At 46.9% G+C, this 20,930-nt stretch overlaps 8 protein-coding genes across 8 annotated transcripts; 3 read left to right on the plus strand and 5 right to left on the minus strand.

Moving 5' to 3' along the window:
• Window positions 1-253: 253 nt before the first annotated feature.
• Window positions 254-1,205, minus strand: N7455_009429 (uncharacterized protein; the record flags this gene model as incomplete). The annotated part of the gene is made up of 3 exons (XM_040954527.2): window positions 254-994; window positions 1,053-1,144; window positions 1,202-1,205. 3 exons carry the CDS (start codon window positions 1,203-1,205, stop codon window positions 254-256), a joined length of 837 nt encoding a protein of 278 aa, XP_040815003.1.
• A 752-nt stretch (window positions 1,206-1,957) lies between these two features.
• N7455_009430 (ATP-dependent RNA helicase DBP10) lies at window positions 1,958-4,699 on the plus strand (the record flags this gene model as incomplete). The annotated part of the gene is made up of 1 exon (XM_040954700.2): window positions 1,958-4,699. The coding sequence occupies one exon, from the start codon at window positions 1,958-1,960 to the stop codon at window positions 4,697-4,699; it is 2,742 nt and encodes a 913-aa protein (XP_040814864.1).
• Window positions 4,700-8,180: 3,481 nt separating this feature from the next.
• Window positions 8,181-9,640, plus strand: sclB (uncharacterized protein; the record flags this gene model as incomplete). The annotated part of the gene is made up of 2 exons (XM_040954643.2): window positions 8,181-8,561; window positions 8,621-9,640. The coding sequence occupies 2 exons, from the start codon at window positions 8,181-8,183 to the stop codon at window positions 9,638-9,640; spliced, it is 1,401 nt and encodes a 466-aa protein (XP_040814962.2).
• Window positions 9,641-12,386: 2,746 nt separating this feature from the next.
• On the minus strand, window positions 12,387-13,727 carry N7455_009432 (uncharacterized protein; the record flags this gene model as incomplete). Its single annotated transcript, XM_040954671.2, has 1 exon — window positions 12,387-13,727. One exon carries the CDS (start codon window positions 13,725-13,727, stop codon window positions 12,387-12,389), a length of 1,341 nt encoding a protein of 446 aa, XP_040814929.2.
• A 1,567-nt stretch (window positions 13,728-15,294) lies between these two features.
• N7455_009433 (GlcG/HbpS family heme-binding protein) lies at window positions 15,295-15,880 on the minus strand (the record flags this gene model as incomplete). Its single annotated transcript, XM_040954564.2, has 2 exons — window positions 15,295-15,646; window positions 15,711-15,880. 2 exons carry the CDS (start codon window positions 15,878-15,880, stop codon window positions 15,295-15,297), a joined length of 522 nt encoding a protein of 173 aa, XP_040814972.2.
• A 731-nt stretch (window positions 15,881-16,611) lies between these two features.
• Window positions 16,612-17,142, minus strand: N7455_009434 (uncharacterized protein; the record flags this gene model as incomplete). The annotated part of the gene is made up of 1 exon (XM_040954693.2): window positions 16,612-17,142. One exon carries the CDS (start codon window positions 17,140-17,142, stop codon window positions 16,612-16,614), a length of 531 nt encoding a protein of 176 aa, XP_040814847.2.
• Window positions 17,143-17,899: 757 nt separating this feature from the next.
• On the minus strand, window positions 17,900-18,698 carry N7455_009435 (uncharacterized protein; the record flags this gene model as incomplete). Its single annotated transcript, XM_065606204.1, has 3 exons — window positions 17,900-18,065; window positions 18,117-18,399; window positions 18,455-18,698. 3 exons carry the CDS (start codon window positions 18,696-18,698, stop codon window positions 17,900-17,902), a joined length of 693 nt encoding a protein of 230 aa, XP_065460167.1.
• Window positions 18,699-19,154: 456 nt separating this feature from the next.
• Window positions 19,155-20,860, plus strand: N7455_009436 (NAD-dependent epimerase/dehydratase family protein). The gene is made up of 8 exons (XM_065606205.1): window positions 19,155-19,244; window positions 19,298-19,479; window positions 19,539-19,651; window positions 19,714-19,830; window positions 19,894-19,966; window positions 20,032-20,135; window positions 20,200-20,477; window positions 20,532-20,860. The coding sequence occupies exons 1-8, from the start codon at window positions 19,204-19,206 to the stop codon at window positions 20,707-20,709; spliced, it is 1,086 nt and encodes a 361-aa protein (XP_065460168.1). The 5' UTR covers window positions 19,155-19,203; the 3' UTR covers window positions 20,710-20,860.
• Window positions 20,861-20,930: the final 70 nt, after the last annotated feature.

A 20,930-nucleotide genomic window follows, 5' to 3' on the forward strand; every position in this document is an offset into this window, starting at 1 on the left:
ATAAAGTGGTCAAATCGCTCCAGCATGTCTTTTGTATTTCGTTTTGTGTTAGCGGTGGCTTCAAGTGATTTCTGTTCCAGCCTCGGTTTAAACCCCCAGCCCTGTTTTCAATTCTGTCTACATAATGCTAAAAAGGAAAATACAGATAGAGCAATTAGGACTCTATCAGATGTTATACAAGACAAATCATGATATCATTGGAGTCTGAATGTGACTTTTAACGAATAACACAGACATGACCACTCACATCTCTCTAGTACTCTAGAATAGCCCATGTCTGCTCATCCATAGTAGAGAAGATCACACCAGCACCGAGCAGCTCCTCACCAGCCCTGGCCACTTCAGTCGCAGGCATATTCAGTTTAGAAGCGATGACCTGCATGTGTAGGCCCGTATCATCCTGAGGCTCAGTCTTGAGCAAGTTATAAATCTTCTTCGCAACAAGTGACATCGAAGCAAGAGCCTTGTTCTGTCCACCACTGTAGTCATCCGCACCACCCATAACAGCATCAGCACCGCCAGCGTTGCCACCAGCAGCAGCGCCACCAGGCGGGCCGCGAGTGAAGAACAAATGCACAGCAGTAGCCTCCAGCAGATGAGTATGCAACTCATTGATATTCGACAAGGGCCGGACAGAATGAGCACCGATGTATCGCTTGTTGGCGAAGGACTTGATAGAGCCGAAGACACGTGCGAAACCGTTGAGCTGGACCTCAGTCTTCCCATCGCCGGGCGCCTTGCCATCGTCGGTGTCCATGTTGTCCGCGGTGGCTGAGTCAATCCATTTCTTGACTTCGACACCGCCCGTGCCGTCGTCGATTATGTATGTCACGTTTGTGCTCTGCGAGCTGATGTTGCGTACTTGGCCCATGATGAGGACATTGGCGACGTCGGCGCCGTCGATTTGGAATGGGGCTTCGGGGAAGGGCTGCGAGGCGTCGAGGACTTGCTTCACTGTCACGGGACGAAGGGTTTTGTTGTCCCGGTCACCGGTCTGAGATTTTTATTAGTTGGTGTTTGCTGTGTATAGAAGCTGATGATCATGTGTATACCTTGCCTCCCGCGGGACTGTTCGTCTCGCCCGGCATGAATCCTCCACCGCCGCCGCCGCCGAACGAGGAGCTGTAATTGTTGTAATTGCCGTCTATTGGTATTGTTAGATAATTACTAGTCAATAGGTTAGATTGGGAGTGATACATACCCATGTTGTGTGTTGTGTTGTGAAGGGGAAAAGTCAAGGTACAGCCGTCTCTCCAGGCTTCAACACCATTTTACTCAATTGGGAGCGTGTTGCACGCGTCGCGGGGACCGTGTTCTGCCAGTGAAGACCGCCTCCCAATTTAGACCTCCATCTACTTTATAGTCGCCTACATTCTCAACTTCAACATTGATATATACTATTTTTTATTTTATTTTATACTAATCAATTGCTCCCAAATTGCGATTGTTTTCATTCCGAAAGTGGCCACTGCTTTGGGAAGGACGCCGAATGTCTCTTACTCCAGCTGAGCTGCGCACTAAGTAGCTGTTGAAGATTTTGAACCACATTTAGGGCGCACATTCTGTTTAGAAATATTATAGAATAGTATCCTGTCCCCATGAATCTTTTAACCTCGAAATATGTCACTGTTTCTACAATGATGATAATCTCTAGATTCAGCGCAAATTGTATAGATTATGTTTGCTTGGTTTGCACACGGGCGATGGTTGATCCGCTGTTCACCGCCTACCGTTTTTCAACTTTTTTTTTGCGACAGAAAGACGGCGAGATAAGTGACTTGAGTTTTCTTCAGGTGTCTGAAGTTTGAGCAGTCGAGGATTTGTTTACGTGATATAGTATTTAATCACTGCAAACTCTTCTGTGTTTTCATATTCCCCCGGCCATTGAAGAGCCGAGCGGTTTCACGCTTATCACTGCATTTCCATATCAGTCGAAGCTTCACAGCATACCGCAACAATGCCTCGCCGTGCCGCCTCTCCCGCAGAGTCGGAGGTCGAGTTCGATATTACGAAATCCCTTTTTGAAAATGACAGCGATTCCGATGGCGGCGCAAAGCCACCCCTCAAGAAAAAACCCCAGAAGCCCGATACCAACCAAGATCTTGACTTTTTAAACGAAGACGACGGCGATGCAGCTTTCATTGCGAACTCTCAGGCGTCCGCCAACCGAAAGGGTGCAAACCTCAAGGGCCGTACGGTGAAGAAGGGAGGTGGTTTCCAGGCAATGGGTCTCAGCATGACTCTACTGAAAGCGATTACCCGCAAAGGATTTTCCGTACCTACCCCGATTCAGCGAAAGACTATTCCCGTGATCATGGATGACAAGGATGTTGTTGGTATGGCTCGAACTGGTTCCGGAAAGACTGCCTCGTTCGTTATTCCTATGATTGAGAAGTTGAAGAGCCACAGCACCGCGTTCGGTGCACGTGCTCTCATCATGTCCCCATCCCGTGAATTGGCTCTGCAAACCATGAAGGTCGTCAAGGAGATGGGCAAGGGAACGAATTTGACATCAGTGCTTCTCATTGGTGGTGACAGTTTGGAGGATCAGTTCGGCATGATGGCCAACAACCCCGATATCATCATCGCGACACCCGGTCGATTCCTCCACTTGAAGGTTGAGATGGACATGGATCTCTCTAGCATCAAGTATGTTGTCTTCGATGAAGCCGACAGACTGTTCGAAATGGGTTTCGCCGCACAGTTGACCGAGATTTTGCACGGCCTGCCCACCAACCGCCAGACTCTTCTCTTCTCCGCTACGTTGCCCAAGTCACTTGTCGAATTTGCACGCGCTGGTCTGCAAGAGCCAAGTCTGATTCGTCTGGACACGGAAAACAAAGTCTCTCCTGATCTACAAAATGCCTTCTTTGCTATCAAGTCATCAGACAAAGAAGGTGCCCTACTACACATTCTACACAACATTATCAAGATGCCTACTGGTGAGACATATATTGGCGGAAGATTACGCCAGGAAGCCGAGAACCCCACAAGAAAACGCAAGAGATCGGATGTCCGCCTCCCCAGCGGCTTCAAGGAGTCGCCTACCGCGCACTCAACCATCGTGTTCGCTGCAACCAAGCACCACGTCGACTACCTCTATTCTCTTCTCGTTGAGGCAGGGTTTGCCACCTCTTACGCCTACGGTTCCCTAGATCAGACTGCTCGTAATCACCATGTCCAAAACTTCCGATCCGGCATCTCAAATATCCTGGTCGTCACTGATGTGGCCGCCAGAGGTATTGATATTCCTGTTCTTGCCAACGTTATCAACTACGACTTCCCATCACAGCCCAAGATCTTCATTCACCGTGTCGGTCGTACTGCTCGTGCAGGCCAAAAGGGTTGGAGTTACAGTCTTGTTCGCGACAAAGATGCCCCTTATCTTCTCGATCTCCAGCTGTTCTTGGGACGCAGGCTGGTTCTCGGTCGTCAATACGGCACTGACCTCAACTTTGCAGAGGATGTTGTCGTGGGAACGTTGCCGAGAGAGCCAGTCTCTCGCACTTGCGAATGGGTACAGAAGGTGCTCGACGATGATATAGATATTTATGGGCAGAAGCAAGTGTCTCAAAAGGGAGAGAAACTGTATCTGCGCACCCGCAATTCAGCTTCCGCCGAGAGTGCAAAGCGGTCGAAGGAGGTTGTTTCTTCTGATCACTGGGCTGAGATCCACCCGCTCTTCAACGATGCAACTAGCGAGAGGGAAGTAGAGCGAGAGAGTATGCTTGCCCGCATTGGTGGTTACCGGCCCCATGAAACTATTTTCGAGGCGAACAACCGACGAGGCGGCAAGGTGGCTGACAACGAGGCCGTTGACACCATTCGCCGAATCCGCACTACTGTCGAGAACAAGAGGAAGCGGGCGGATCTCAAGGCAGAGGCCGAGTTGGCAGCACTTGGAATGCCCACTCCCGGCGAGGATGGTGTAGTGCAGGACGAGGATATTCCCGAGCAAGCCGGCGAGAACATGTCAGAGGCATCCGATGATGAACTCGAGGTCACTTTCTCTGCCTACAACGCCAAGCCCAAGCAAGGAGAGAAGAAAGACGCAGCGGCAGCATTCCAGAACCCCGATTATTTCATGGGCTACACACCTCAACACAACGACATGGCCGAAGACAAGGCTTACGGTGTGCACTCTGGTACAAACTCGAACTTTGCCAGCGACTCCCGCAACGCAACCATGGACCTCAACGGCGACGAAGGCAAGCGTGGTTTCGGCGAAGCGCGTTCCATCATGCGTTGGGACAAGCGACACAAGAAGTACGTTGCCCGTCAGAACGATGAGGACGGTTCCAAGGGCAGCCGACTCGTGCGCGGTGAGAGTGGTGCCAAGATCGCCGCCAGTTTCCGCAGCGGTCGCTTCCAAGCCTGGAAGAAGGGCAAGCGCGTTGAGCGGATGCCTCGTGTTGGCGAGGCCGAGACACCTGCTATGAACAACATCAACTCTCGCATGAGCAGTGGACGCTTCCGACACAACCAAGACCGGGCGCCTAAGCGGGCCGATCCTCTGCGTGGCGACTACGACAAGATGAAGAAGAAGAACGATGCGGCTCGTGAACGTCAGCACGATAAGCTGGGTGGAGCGGCATATGGAGGAAAGAGCGAACTTCGGTCTACGGAGGATATTCGCAAGGCGCGGAAACAGGTGCAACAGCGTCGCGATAAGAATGCTCGGCCGTCGAAGAGACGCTAAGGGATTAGAGAGATCGGGGGAAAAGCATTTACTGTAGAATAGATGTCTATATTGCAGAGATACCACAAATTTGTGTTCGGAGATTTTTTTTTACTTCAGTGCGGTGTCCATATGAATCCGGGATTTAGGGACTAGCCAGCTCACCACATGGGAAGAAGTTGTGTAGCCTAGACTCGATCCTACGGAGTATACGAAGACAGATTGGAAACTTGGCTAACTCAACATTGGAACTTGACCATGCAGGCCATCACGTTTAAACCGTAGATCAACCTAGGCCGTGATCAAGGAAGATGTGATATCAGCCCAATCACGCCCCTAGTGGACTCAGACCCCCCCCCCCCTTTAGTCACTTAAGAGGCGGTTCATCCCAACTATCCTGTGAAGGGTTCGCAGAATTGCCGATCGTGTTAAGCCAATTTCGGGGGGTTTAAAAGTCTATAGAGACTACGGAGTATAGGGAGTAGAGACTATAGAAACTATAACTAGACATTGTCATGTGTTTTAAACGTTGAGACTAGGAGAATTCCCCCCGAATAATCTCCGTATTAACCGAAACTATTTAACGCTAAAATTCAATGATTCGGCGATTTTTGATCTGATCAGGAATTCCAATTAAAAAGAAATTAATAGTTCTGGTCATTATTTACTCCACTTGACAAATTAATAGAGTCTGGACTTTTGACGGCGGCTTTTGACGGCGGCTAAAGAAAACACTAACTATACCGGGAGAGGTAGGAATTAGCACATCTAGTACAAATAATAGGTGAACCTGATTATGATTGGTAGATGAAAAAGATTCAGAAAACAACCAACCGTATAATTGTACAGACTATTTAATCCTGCATGAACGGGGTGACAGACCCCTTGCTGCTCCGCGTGCCGCATGTTCCACACCCCTTTTTCCCTTGATCGGATCCTGCCGAGCCTATATAACATGTATGAATTATTGATGCGTACCATTATACTATTTTATACTATTATACTATTATAGTCCGTACTATTATTACTATTATACCATTCTGATATGTTATACATACTATATACAGAATATTGAGTATGCAGGGTAGTTATGTACCTACATACGTAGTTATCAATGAATATCCCATTAACATGTTCCCTTCTCATGACGTGAGATCACTCTGGAATCCTGCAGTTCTGAAGCCAGGGATGGGTGATCGTCGGTGATGCACACGCGCAGAGGCAAAGGGCAATGTGATCGAATGTGATCGCCCCAGGCGGCAGAACGCTGCAGCCACATCTCTATTAGGATCCCCGGAAAATAAAGTAATCGAAGGATTCCTTAGAGAGGGGTATTCTTTTTGAGATCTTTTGCACCCTGTGACCCTTTGAGACCCTTTTTAAGACCCCTGCCCCTTTATCTTCAGATATCAAACTATTCTCCAGTGAAAGGTCCGAATCCAACAGTGACGGAGAAAAAAAGAGAGGGGAAAAAACACCCCCTCAACGGTGGGTATCACAGAGAAAAAACCGATTATTGCGAGACTCGGTATCACACCCGCAAACTTTTTCCAGAAAATACCCAAAAAGAAAAAGGAGGAGGGGGAGAAAAAGGAGAAAAAGGGGACAATTACGGTGCCTGCAGTTGTCCGACTCACGAACCATTATCAAAAGACCTGTGAGACCTTTACATCTCTGATCTGCGGTTGACTGTAACAGTAACCCCTAGACGGAACATAAAAGGATTCAGTCATACAATGATTTGCCCGGGTGGGTCGGAGAATAAGGGAATTTATGTTTTAAAAGAGTTTCCAGGGTAGGATTTAGAGGGTTTATAAGTGGGAGATCATTGAATTGCCGGGGATATTTTTGTGGAGTCGCAAAGATTCTGATTCTTATGACTATATTAATTCACCTAGAATAGGAAGTAGGAAGTATGAAATGGGAAATGGGAAAAATTGAATGGAAATTTAATACAAAGGATATAGAAGTCCCAAGGTTAAAAGAACATTGACCTTATAAGTCCAATAAAAGAAAAGAAAAAAAGGTGATGGTGACTCCCGATTGCAACCCTAAGAGAAGAAAACAAGTTAGGTTACTATCTTACCCAGGTACTATCTTATATATATTATATATATACATATAAAATATTAATATATTGAATCTAGATAATTAAATATGTAAAAAAATACGGAGTACATGTACTCCCGTACTCGGAATGCACATAGTCCACGCCGAGGTCGACTATTGGCAATGGCTGCGGGCACCGACGTCGATCCGTCAATCTTCCACCTTGCTTAGTCCTGATTGGTATACACTGCCACCCCTCTCCGGGAAAAATGGAAAAAAAATGGAAAAAAAAGGAAAGAAAAGAAAGGGAAAAAAAAAAAGAAGAGTCTCCTTTCACTAGTGGAATCCAATCCCTTTCCTTTCTACCCGCCCTGAGGGGGTGTCACTGACAGCGCTCCGTTTTAAGACCAAAGTCCCAGATAGGAGAGGGGGGACGAGGGGAGGGGGGTGAGAAGAGGGGGATAATAGAGGGTGAGGAGGTATTCTGTATTCCATATTCCATATTCTATCTTCTGTATATTCTCCTTTTCAATTCTCAAAAGGAGTCTTAAAGGAGGGGCAACGGTTAAAATGTATTAATTCTCCAATGATCTACCATGACGAAGATCAAGTCTATCAGTTACTAGCGTCTGCATTGACCACTACTCTTTCCTATGTGATCAAGTTTAAGACTATCGAACGCCTTAAGATCAAGTGGGGGTGTACTTTTTATTGATTTTCTCTACTTTGGGCGACATTTCACCACTTTTCCGGTATACTTCACCGTTTTCTCCCCTTTTAACCACACGGAACGTGGGACGTGTGATCAAGAGGTAAGGCGTGGGGGGGGGGCTTTGACATTTCCCTGCACCTTGATCCTAGCTCAATGATCGACCGCCATCCTGCAATAAGTTGCCCTGGGAAGACATGCGTATGAGTAACCCTGTGCCCTGCTGTCATCTAGAAATCTCCCAGTCTATTTTCTGACTCCTCCAATAGCGGATCTCTCCACCATATTGATTATAAGCTTGCGTCCTCGGCATTGCACCTGTTGGTGACTCTTGTTCTTTTCTATTCTTACACCGCGCTTTCGATTTTTTCTTCTACTTCTAGGTACACTCCCAGGTCTATTACTCAGACATGCTGGCCCAAAGTACCGCGAAATTCAGCGGTCCCTGCTTGTGACTTTGAACAAAGATCTACCTAGGAAGAAAGCAAAAAAGAGGTGAAAAAAAAAGCAAAAGAACCAGAAAAAAAGAAACCAAAAAAATCCCAAAAGAAGCATTTGCCCCGTGGGCCTTTTCCCTTTCCTGCCCGACACCCGATGCAATCACTCGTGCTTCACCCCCCGAGCCTCACTATCTCCCAGTTCGGACAATCCCGATTCAAGGGCCCAGATCGGCTGCCGTTGAATCGATCTTGGTCCCCCAATGCTCGAGGGTGTAGTCCCCGGGCTCCTATAACCCATCAATCTATGTCTGGATCCCCTCCAGCAAAACCCTCGGAGCCATCCGCAGAGATCAAGCCTCGGGGATATCCTTCCTCTCCCGTAGTCACGGCTGAGCGGTCTGCTGTGTCTGCACTGGAGCTATCGCAAGCACCAGTGAATGAGCCACTACCACGGTTGGGATATAACGAACAGGGACCGGTATATGCTGGATCTCCACTACCAGGACCACCGCCATGTCCACTCCCAACACTGGACCCAACACATCCCACAGGTCGCCCGCTGGCACAAAAATCAACCCGACGTACAAAAGCGCATGTGGCATCGGCTTGTGTCAATTGCAAGAAAAAGCACCTTGGATGTGACCCAGCTCGTCCATGTCGAAGATGTGTGCTTGCTGGAAAAGCCGTAAGTGTGAAGAACTTCCCCATGAACTGTGGAATCGCAACTAACGAGCGCGGAAAAAGTCAACATGCGTGGATGTCACGCACAAAAAGCGAGGACGACCCCCGTTGAAAGCAGAGGATTCGTCTCTCAGGTCCTATACCACACATTTGGATAACCCGGCTATCCCAGCGGAGGCCCACCCAACCATGCCCCCACGGCGGACCACTATGCATCGAGCCACATCTTCACGAGAACTACGACCCATGACGGATATACAGGGATTGGGGGATGTAAGCTCGGGAGTACGGACACCACATCGGTGGTCCGCTTCAGTATTTCCTCTGACGCGGCCTATGGACCCCTCCCCCACGAACCCGGGGGGTATGATTCGACGCCCATTCTCTTCATCTGGACCGCCATCGCATTCAGTACCGACACATCCACATGCACCTTCGCCGTACATGCCATTGGCAGGGTTTAATCCAGCGTTAAAAGTCAACACCATGCCTGGTAGTATGGAGCGGCGATTCCCAACATATGGCGTCCCAGCATTACCACCACCAACATCACCTCCTCAACATCAGCCACCACCAGTCGGTGTACCTTTTCTACCGTATACTGAGACACCTGGAAATCCCATCCGCCAAACAAATGATCCACGAGTATCACTATCACCTCGGGACCCATACAACCTTGAATCACCAGTCCGGCTCCCTCCAATCCACCAGGCCACAGCCGGACCACCACCACCTCCTCACCACCATGTCCATCGCCTGAGCGACCCGTACCCGATGAATTGGACTCTCCCAGGCCGAGAAGAATCTCTCTACGACCCCCGCGCTCTCCCTCTCCACAGATCTGCAGGCCCGGTCTTCAACTACTCCCTTCCCCACCAACGCTCCTCCTCCATAACAAGCGCAACCATGGATCCCATACCCCGCCACCTTGGACCAGTGGAATTGCCATCCCCGATCCAGATGACATTGGGCAACTCGCCTTCCATGACGAGAACTGAGCCACCCAGCACCGAAGCTGAAGGTCACGACAGCCGACCTATTAAACGGCGCAAGATGGCTTTGGATGACATGGTCAACGGCTGATTTTGACACTGCTCTCAATCCAATCACCAACCTGATACTGATACCGATACTGATACCGATACTGATACCAATCGGAGGCTGGAGTTCCTCCTTGTACTGTATAATCATACTTGAATCCCCTGTAGCAGGGTCTACGGGGAATAATTATTGCACCGTTTGCGGGTCTTTGCGCGGTGCGAGCACCCAGCAAATGATTCTCGATAGACAGTTTTGGTTTCATTTCGACTCGTCGACTTAATTCATATGCAGGGCATGAAAAAGCATATGTTCTCATTTCCCGGTGTTTTCTTTTTCTTTTTCTTTTTTTTTTTCTTTTTTTTTTTTCCTATGTCTATTCGCCGGGATATCCCATCCGCATTGTTTCTTGCTTTTGCTGTTGCATTTATCATATCCCATCTCACGACAGCATTCTCGGATTTGCTTGTCTCTACTCTGCTGGACAAAATGGAAGGTGGCTGGTTGAGGGTCTCTTTTGTCTGCCATCTCATTTGTCGTCTTTTTGTCTCTTTTGTCTCTCGCATCTCATTTGTATATCTCCTTTCGCTGATTCCCCTTCTCGCGAGTACCCCCTACAGTTGATGCGCGATTTTTTGTCCTCAGGATATCATGGCATGGCGTTTCGCGAACACGGGGGTGGTCTTGCATTGGTTTTTGTTCTATTTTATTTTTTTTTTGCTCTTGGGCGTATATGAAATCTCATTGTCAACTTAGTTTGGCTGCTTACCTTGACGTTATCTCTGATCGCTTGTGCTTTGGAGTTTGTACATGTATGCGTACATAACTATGTATATACACATGTAACTAGGAAAGACCACTCATCCATGTCAGTCTTGGACCTGATGTAGATAGGATATAATTTCCATTTAACCGCGCTTACTTTGCGGGATAAACTTCCTAAATTGCCGACTTGTACAGAAGACATTTTAGACTTGATCTTTAAAATTAACTTAATTTAAGCAATAGATAACTAGTTAAATAATTTCTTTTAATAATAAATAGTATGGATAGTAGACAAGAATATCAAAAAATGTCAAAAAATGCACTAAGAGGGAATCGAACCCCCGGCACAACATAACTTGGTAGTCAGGTGACTACTTGGAAGTGTTATATGTTACCACTACACCATTAGTGCTGTTATTGTAATATTCATCATTTCTCTAATCTACAACCTATTAATTTCTATTTACAAGCAGTAACTATAGTATTAAGATCCGAAGAGTTTAAAGGAATTCGCTGCCATAAATATCAGCACGGGCGATGATAGGAAAGTAAGTGCAATGGAATCCCCTAAAATAGCAATTATTTATGGTCGGAAAGTGGTCTGAAACAATCATCCAAGTATCATTCTTAATGTTGATGTGGGTAGAGAATATATATTGGGATCTTTTTCCCCGATTGTGCCAACTATTTTGACCAACATATTAAATATGGACAAAGAAACAAAACCCCAAATTCATACCAAAGGAGCGAATAACACCTAAAAGAGTAGTATCGCATTATAGAATTATCGATGAGATATACATGGCAAGTTTACCAGCAAACACGCCTAGTGGACAAAGAGTTCTTCAGAGATAAAAACCTATCATTCTTCTATCAACATTTTCCATTTCACCCTCCATTCCTATTTATATAGTCAAGTCTCTGGTAACAATCATCAAGTACGTCCCTTCCATCACTTCCTGGTACCATCAAATCATACTAAACTTCACTTCTCCAGACCACCATGATGGGGGTCCCGAAGTGTCTCTTAGAATAAGTTATAAGGAGAAGATGACGTACATCTGGAACTGAGCTGTGAGTACTCACTAGTAATCATATGAGCAGCTATCCTGATATTAATTTCCTAGTTCCTCGGCGGTCCCGGAAGACTTGAAGTCCGGGTTCTTGTAACCTCTTGTCATTAAGAAATACCCTCCGTCTGTCTTCGTGCATAGCACAGCTCACGAGGTGGTTCTGGATCATAAGAGTGTTCATCACCACGAGCAGATTGTTCAACTGGGGGCCAAGTCCAAACTATTATTGGTTAAGGATGGGCCTCACAGGTTAGGGGACTTCTCTGCTGTTGATGACTCGGGGTCTAATAGTACGGCAGCGGCATACAGAGATGTCCTTGAGTTTATTGAGGACGCATTTGCCATAGTCTAGGTGTTCCTCGATTTGTCTCTATGTTACCTCTGGTTAGACCCCTACAGTAGGCTCTGGGCCCTACGCTCGAAACCCATCCCAATCCACAGCCCCCGTGGGCCTTAATGGGGGCCGCCTGAATGCCCAGGAGACACTGGGAAGACCAAATCAACCTTGGAAGAGATTCGATCGCTACGCCAACACTGTACGGACCTCTATGTTAAACGAAGTGATTGTAGACAATTCTCCCCCTGACGCCAATTTCGCTCTTGTGGCTTTATCTAGCCATCTCAATTTGGTGGCTTTCCTCCCTTTACATTTCCGAATTCATGTATCCAGGCATCAATAATTACTGCATAAGGGTCTGCGATGCTAGTGTCTACAAATTTTACAAAGAACAAAGGCCCCTGGGCAAAAGATGTCGATAAGCTAAGAATAATCAAACTAAGAATATGCCCGTGTCAATCCCATCCGAATGTCACTAGCTAGAAGCCCCGCAGGAAACGAATCGATAGCTATAAGAAAGCAAACACTCGGAAATCATTGAAAAAAACCAAAACCAAAAAAAAAGAACAGTAATTTCGTCAAGAGCAAGGAGATGATCAAGGTTCCACGAAATCAGTTAGACGTCGTAACGCCAAGCCTCGAATTCCCGGCTCGTCAAAGGGAAGACGGTAATTTTAGCGGATTGTTCTAACAAATCATCTCCCTCGTCGCCTATGAAGACATACTCAACAGCAACACGATCATCTTTCGTTTTATAGACCATTCCTTCCGTGATCTCGTCGGGAGATTGCATATTAGCCAAGACCATGCTTGGTTTGTTGCAGATGGATCCAATAACAAGCTTGGCTAACTTGAATTTGCGGAGTTGGGACGAGAGTTTGCGATCTTGACGACAAGTGAGCACAAGTGACTTCCATTCCATACTTGGCCAATAGACGTGTTGGATGTCTGGTGGGGTGAGGGACTCAATGGCCGAGTTCGGGATGGTCGCTTGAACAATCACCACGGCATTGACCCCAGAACGACGTTTGGCGTAACAGGCATAATACACAGCAACTTCTCGATCAACAGCGAAGTAAATACCAACCTGTTTTGACGAGAAATCAGCCGGTGATCTGGACGCAAGGCATCCGAAGTGAACGCTGCCATCACCGCGAAACAGGTCATTTATCCACGCCTTGTCCATTCCTTTGTACAACTGTATTTCCCCTGGCTTATTTGCTGCTGCACCGGTTGCAAAAGAAGACAAAGCAGTCTCTGGCGACATCCATGGGGCCGATCTCAACGATTCCGAGATAGATCTTTGTGCAGGAGGACCGGGATTGTTTGTGCCAGGACGTGAAGCTTCACGTTGAGTTGCCCGTTCACGTTCACAAGAGGCCTCTTGTACCTCCTCGAGTCCGCGGTATCGTAGTTTGAGGGTGTCTTGTACCCAGAATTTGCATGATTGTGTGAGCCGGATGTGTCGAAATTTGGTATCCATGATTGCGTGCGTGAGCTCGGTGCTCATGCCATACTTGTCAAGGCAGTCGAACCATGCGGAATCATCATAATCACAAGTATCGGTCGCAGAATCAAGGTAGCCCTCGGCGACTTCAATGAACGGGATACCGTCTTCAAAATCATCAGATTGGCGCTTGATTCTTCCAGGGGGCCAATTGGTCCATCGTTCCCAGATGCGAGTGGCGGTCTGGTGGTTATACCCGAGATATTGAAGCGTGGCGAATGAAACGAGGTCTTCAGGGATACTGACGAAGCAATCAGAGCTGGCATCCATCGATACGGGCGTCAGCGGGAGATGATTTTCTTCTTCGTCACTGGATCGATTCAATCTTCGCTTATGAATGCGTCGAGTCCCATCAGAACAGGGGGGACTGGCTAGGCCTGACTCTTCTAAAGCTTCTGCATCACCAGGAGAAAACACAGCTGTCGACATGCCGTCTTCCTGGGTCGACATGATTGCTTGCTCTTGGGTAGTGAAAAATGATTTCGTAGACAAGAGAGACAAGAGACGAGAGTCGAGAGACAAAAAAATCACGACGACGAAAGAAGAAGAGGAGTCAAGGCTCTAAACACAGCGGAGAAGAAGATTCTGCTGTCAGCCTAAGGACTGGTGGGGGGTGATGAACATCGGGTCCACCGAAGAGCAAGCGTGTGCGCACTCACAGTGAATGGGAGTACGAAAGACCATCAAGTCCCCAAGGGGAAGAGATTAATGTCAAGTTCCAATATTGTTGAATGGGGCTGGGAAGTTATATTAGTTAAAGTCAGGTCAATGACGATCAACAGTATTGACATACCGTGGAGGCAGGAATGAGATGAGAGTAAACCCGGCAAGGTTCAACCGAGATATGGTGATATGTGAGGGAGCCTACAAGAGGATCACTGTGCAGACGCGTCTTCTTGAAGCTGTAGAGGGGCCTGTGATAACGAGAAGGTAGTCAAGATGATGGAGGTGATAAACGAAAAGGCAAAAGTCAAAGTTGGTTGACGATGTTGATGGTTGAGGTGGGTGGTGAAGTGGGTAGAGAGATGAAGGAGCGAAGAAGAAAATGGGGGGAGGCCTCCTTTTATCGACCTCGTGCCTTTCTCTTTGGGATTTCCTGATCAGAACTGCCGCTTCCTCTTTTGGCGGCGGGACACCCTACAAAACCTTCTAGACCTCACTTTTCTGACCCCAGTCAAAAAGCGATAGTACATCAAGCTATTATACAAAGCCTTCTAAAGTAGTTAGAAAAGATTCTAGTAACCAAATCCTGGCTTTTTGCTCATCTGTGTATCTTTTAGGATTGGGCTGGTCGTAGTATATCCATATATAGTCGACTGGCTTTCTCACGATGGCATTTTCCAACCTTGAACGTTTGTGGGGTTATACATAGAAAAGTCGCTTGCGTAGAATATGCTTTTTTTACTGCCTTTATATACACCTAAAAAGGGCATCTAAAAAGAGCATCCAAAAGACATTACAAGGCCGCATAAGCGGCCGACTATTCTTGTTAATAATAAACTAATAATCTATACCCATAGTACGGATTCCACTCGCGCTAACGTCATATCTAGAGAAGGGATAGAATATTACCTACGTGTAGGTAGGTATCTAAACATTGGTACACATACAGTCAAAACTCCGGAACATCCTAGAGAAGATCGAGGCTCTGCAAACCAATCTATCTATGGGCTCATTGGAAGAAGCTGGATGCAGGGCATTGTAGACCCTGATAACAGAAATCAATACACTCATGTCACGTTTGAAAAGAATCACTTGCGTATAAACTGTAGTCTTTGAGAAAGCTAGATACTCTAGGGATTGTACTATAGTAAAGATCTCCGAGAAACAGTATAGTTGATTCCGATATGAATGGCGTGGACAGATAAAATAAGAAGAGGAAGAAAGAGAGAGAGAGAGCTGCAAGGACCCAGCAGAGAGTTAACTTGGCTAACTAGACATGATGAGCCTACAGAAGTAGGCGAAGGGGTAGATATGCTATTGTGAAAAAGCCTCCTAAACCCTCTCGCATTCAACTTCATGGTTCGAGCGTTCCGCCTACAGCAAAAACCCCAGCTGTGGCAGCTTCAATATCTTGATCCCCTGATCCACCACAGGCGCCGATGGCGGCGAAGAACGTGCCATTGATGAACAGCGGCACCGCGCCCGGGATAGGTAACATCCCGCCGTTGGTGTGCTCGATGCCGTAATCTTTACGCCCCGGCTGGACCAGAGGTTGCAGGTCGCCAGAGGTCAACGCTCCGTTGAAAAGGCTAACCGTGCTCGTCTTTTTGATGCAGGTGTCGACGCTCTCGATGAACGCGTTATCCATGCGCAGAACGGCGATAGGAAAGCCATAGGGGTCTGCAACGACGATGGTAGATGGAGCACTATCGAGTTAAGATAAATGTCAACATAAGCCTGTTGCGATTCATAGGTATAGTTTGACTGTACTTGTTCGTAACTGCCTTGGCGGATGCGGCCTTGACGGCTATTAATGCTTGCTGTACATTAAGCACAAATCGCTCGTTGGGAGGTTTCATGGGATCATTGATGAGGGCAAAGGTAGATTCCGGGAGAAATGCAGCTGCAAGTGCTACAGCTAGTGACCTGGCGTTCTTCATGGTAATAGCACAGATAGGGACCTTGTGATAAAGATGACGATTGTAGGGAATGAGCCTGAGTGTTGATAGAATGAAAGAATAATGACGGGGTGGTAACATATATTTATACTCTTTTTTTTTACTTATATAAAGTGAGTTCTTTGCGGACTTCTCGACACGCTTTGTAATGCCTGCATCTGCCAGCGGACCCAGCCACATTCCCCGTATTCCACTGGGACCTCCTCAAAAAGAAATCATAAGATCATCGAGGGCCAGCTGCATAGCCTATTGATGACGGTGAGTTCAAAAAGTCTGGACGCCTACAGCATGGCAACTGCATATATCCCGCGCGGCATCGCCTTGGCGAATGAAGTTTCGTCGCGCCACCCGCTCCCCACTAAGCGCGCGGTCCATGAATAATCCTTCGACAGGAATCGACCTAAGGTTATTAACTAGAGTTTTCTGAAGGATACCTTTGAACGGACGCCGCTATCATTGACGGTACGGAAAGGGCATATAGCGGTGGTTGAACTGCTTCAGATACACAGGCTTCCTGGTCGAAATACTCCGCTATAATCTGGGTACAGAACACAGTAGAATGGCAGTGGGGGTCTTATTCGTAGAGACTTGGTAGAGCAGGTGATATGGGCATCATTCTGACTGTGGACGTTTAATATGTGTATACACTGGGTTGCAATTTCCTTATATTCTTCCACACAGTACCCACACAATCGCGGCCTTATAGGTACGACTCACCTCCTCCGAGCTGTATACTGAAATTGCATCAAAAGCATAAGCTTGCTGTTCGGTACAATGGTAGGAGGGCGCTCGTAAAGGAAAGGCCACATTTGCTCTACCGCCATGCTCATGCCTGCGTAGAAATGAGTGTCCATGAAAAATGCCATGTCCATTTTCATCCAGTCAACATTTGAGCAGTCTTCAATAGCCTCCACTTTATTCTGTGGCTGTTCTGAAATCTTTTGTGCGGCAAGGTTGGGATTGTCAGAGCGGTCTTGACTCGACGAAAAGCCATCGATAAAGTTGGCATGGCCTGAACTTTCAGTGCCACAGCTGCGCAGTGCATCCTCGTCAATCTCGAAGAAGAATCGGTATCTTGCAACGGGCTCTTTGTCGTCATATAGGAGCTTCTGATCAGCGCGTGGGTTCTCAGCCGAGAAGCTATCAGCCACCCATTCTTGGAAGTGGGCCCGTAGATCCTCCTTGGAAGCTCCATCGAACTTTGCCTTGTCTTCGATGAAGACAAATTTGAGTTTGTCGAACATGGCTTCATTGATCTCTGATCGGGGGTCGAGGTTGATGATTGAGCGCACTGAAATGTCGACCTTTTGCTTAAAGATATCCCAGGCTTCGTCGTCTTTGTATGTGGTCCGGTAGAAAACCCAGCCCCATTTTTCGATTTTTCGATGTTTAAGCTCATACAGTATGGCTTCCGATGAAATCCATTTATTTCTCTGAGTAGGCGAGGAATGAAAGCTTTGTCGTGATGTTGAAGGCAGAGGAAACTTGGGGAGGCCTAATCTGCTTTGGAACGAAGCAGCGCGTGGATTGGAGTACACAGAAAGAAATGGGCGGGCTGGAAGTAGACAACCAGGCGAGAGCCTAGTAATAAATCCTCTCATTGCCATTGGGTATATAATCCTGTGATTAATTGCGGTGTTGGAATGCAGCTGATGGAAATATAAGGGATACAGTCCTTCCTGAAACGGGAACTGCCACGGTGTCGGCCCCCTGGGGCCGGATTTTCATCCACTAGTCCACATCCGCTCTAGCAAAGGCTTGATCGGGACATGTTGAGATATAATGGGCACACAATTAATTACGCAAAGAGTGATGATTCCGAGAACAAATCGGCAGAGAACATGTATAGTGGTGAAAGTGAGTTCAAGCAGACTTGCTCTGAATTTTTTTATTTCGTAAGTGATTAAAACAGAAACCATTGGATGAAAACACAAAAACAGAGTTCAATTATTTAAAAGGGACGCGAGCTCAAAGGAGCATTTGCTATTTCAACGACAAGCATCAAGCTGAGAAGTGCTTGTATCCTATGTCCTTAACAAAGGTCTGTTGCCAAGGACCCTGGAATTTGTGCTCAGCAAGCTCGGCATAAAATTTCCCATGTGCCTCCCCATTGACCCCAGAGTATGCAGGAGCTCCATCAGCATATCGCTCATCTGCGTAATAGAATCTGCCTTACGTCAATCTCGAAACCGTCGTAGCCGAAAAAGGAAACACTTACTTGAAGCCTCGATCGGAGTACGCGGCAGCAGCAGAGCGGATGATATGGGCAGTTGCAGATTTACCCACACCAAGATCTAGAAGGTTTGCAATAGGGGTCGAGTTGAGTATATTACCAGTGTAAATGAATGTCTTGGACCGGTGGTCAGGGAGTTGCTCGAAGCTTAAAGCCGCCTGTTGTGCAGCGACAAACGCACTGGTCATGTTGATTTGAAGGTCTCGATTGAAGTTAGCCAATGGAAGAGACAAAGGGTTCTCTGGATCGTTTGAAGTCGTCGCAGCAGCTTCTAGGATGTCAGTGGGTTTTCAGTAAACGGCTTCCATGAGGAACATACTTACCATTGTAAACAACAACACTCGGCAGACCAAGGGATGCTTTGACCTTCGAAAATATGTCCTTTACGGAATGAGGATCGGACAGATCGGCGGAAATGTAGACTCGGTCCTCATTGCTATCTTCTTCCTTGAGGCTTCTAGATGCAAGGGCAACTTTGTAGCCCTTTCCAGCAAAAGCCCGAGCCACATGCTGGCCGATATTGGGACCAGATCCAAGAATGAGAATAACTGGAGATGTGTTAGCCATATTTAAGTCTGTAGGAATTAATAAAAAAAAACTAATATTCAGGAAGACATGAGTCTCCTTATATGAGCTTCCATGATCAAACAGCAGCTATGTATTATCGATCCGCGTGTTTGCTACCTAGTTTCCTTGAACTTTTTCATAATCCGCCTTTGGATCTGACCCTGTGTCCGAGCGAATTGGTTGTGTTTGCATCATATACAGGTAGTATGTGGTGCTTATGTCGATACCTCCATATAGTATATGGACCAATCAACGTCGATGACAAATTGCAGGAGATGATAAATCTCCCCCGACCTCAACCCCCGAGGCTTAGTAATCGTTCCGGTTCACCTGGGTATCGTAAGCGCGTTTAGCTCGGCGACTAATGACGTAAATAATCGGGTTTCTATCCTCCGCTTTTACTAGGGTTGAGGCCTTCCTACATAAATTAGGTTGTAGATAGTTGTAGTTGATATACTCAGGAAATATCTTGTTAGCATTAGGTTTCACCAATCACTGCACAACTATGCCCTCAAATATTTTGATCACTGGTGCCGCTGGCTACATGTAAGGTTTATCTTACGGGAGTAACTATACACATCTGACCGTTTTTTTTATAGAGGAGGTTCTATAGTCGCAGACTTTCTGGCAAGAAAGACCACATCAATTGATGTGGATCGGCTTATTGCTGCGGTTAGATCCGAAGATCAAGCTAATTCCTTATCGAATCTGGGCGTCCGTGTTATTCAGTTAGATCTGACGGACGAAGATACGGTGGTAAAAAGCGTGCTATCCCATAACAGTATGAGCCCTTCTCCAACTGTCTTCATGTCCGAGAATAATTCGCCAATAGCTTCCTAGTCAGCATCGTTATTCACACGGCAAGCTCTATAAATCCAACTCTAGCGCTGCACTTGATCACCGCGTTGAGCAAACAGGGTGAACTGAGTGGGGAAAAAACATATTTCATCCACGTAAGTACTATATGTCTTGCGTTCCATACGACCATTGAATAAATCGAATGACCTGAAGATAGACCTCGGGATTAGGTGCATTCTTCGAAAATACTGGTTGGCCAGCAGGACCGTTTAAAGACACAGATGCCGTGTTCGATACTGAGAAGGAATTGGCCGACTCCTCCCCTCTCCGAAAGGTAAGGAATTGATCTGACTACATGGATAATATTCTGAGAAACGTTGGTTCTCACACCGGACAGACTGACGTAGCTGTTATCGAGCATGCCGAAAAACGAGGAGTAGGCTGTTTTGTTGTTGTACCTTCCCTAGTTTGTGAGTGCCACGGGTTAACAATAAGACCAGCCCCAGATAAGGCCAACGCTGACAATTCTTCTTAGATGGGAAGGGAAGTGGCGAATGGAATAAGCTGTCCGTAGTACTGCCGGTCTATGTCAAGGCCAGCATCTCGGGTCGGGCTGTTTATAAATTCCCCGAAGACACGGTAGGAGATGGAATTTTACGGAGGGTTTCGGGTTGTCCATGCGATTGACTAACAAATATTACAGAAAGTCTCAAGCGTGCATATTTCTGATTTGACTGCCCTCTACGGACGGATTATTGAGAACATCCTCCAGGGAGAGCCGATTCCAACCGGCAGAGAAGGATACTACTTCGCACTGGCCCATTATCTCCATTTGGGAGAAGTCCTGGACCACTTAGCTATACAGCTAAAGGCTCGTGATCTGATAACAGATTCAAAGACAAAGATTTACCTCAATGATGAGGCTGCCGCAAGCTCCCTAGGCATTCCCGTGCCATTTGTGCGACCCTTGTGGAACTCGGGGTAGGTGTTGCACCCATCCCATATTGAAGCATCTTTATCTGATTCGGAATGCAGCGATAACATCGTCGCCGAGATTCCGCACAGGATCGGGTGGAGACCGATGTGGAATAAGGAACGATTTCTCCAAAACATCGATGACGAGATCCAAGCTGTAGTAGAGCATGGAAAGGCGAAAAGCAGTCTCATTGATTCTTTGTTTGAATTCGCTGTAGGGCAACAGGATAAGGCCTGAGTGGCCTTCTTTGTTCTTCTGGCTCGTGGACGTCTCTGCCTTCAAATTTTCAAGATATACATTTACATTCCCTCTTCCAGCTATTCCCAGAATCTCCAACCAAATTTTGTCAATTGCTAATTAAAAATTGTGAAAAGGATAATATGGCCGTGTAAGTTTCAAGAATAGTTCCTCAGGGCAATGCAGCAACCTTTGACACAGGTGCACTCATTTCGATCAAG

This window comes from Penicillium solitum, assembly GCF_028829755.1.
Source record: "Penicillium solitum strain IBT 25940 chromosome Unknown utg000008l_segment0_segment0, whole genome shotgun sequence".
NCBI lineage: Eukaryota > Fungi > Ascomycota > Eurotiomycetes > Eurotiales > Aspergillaceae > Penicillium > Penicillium solitum.

Excerpts from the sequence above, each read along its gene's own strand:
- N7455_009436 (XM_065606205.1), top strand. The coding sequence starts at position 19,204 with ATGCCCTCAAATATTTTGATCACTGGTGCCGCTGGCTACAT. Across the intron at positions 19,967-20,031 it reads TGTTGTACCTTCCCTAGTTT|ATGGGAAGGGAAGTGGCGAA; the intron begins GTGAGTGCCACG and ends AATTCTTCTTAG. Across the intron at positions 20,478-20,531 it reads CGACCCTTGTGGAACTCGGG|CGATAACATCGTCGCCGAGA; the intron begins GTAGGTGTTGCA and ends TTCGGAATGCAG.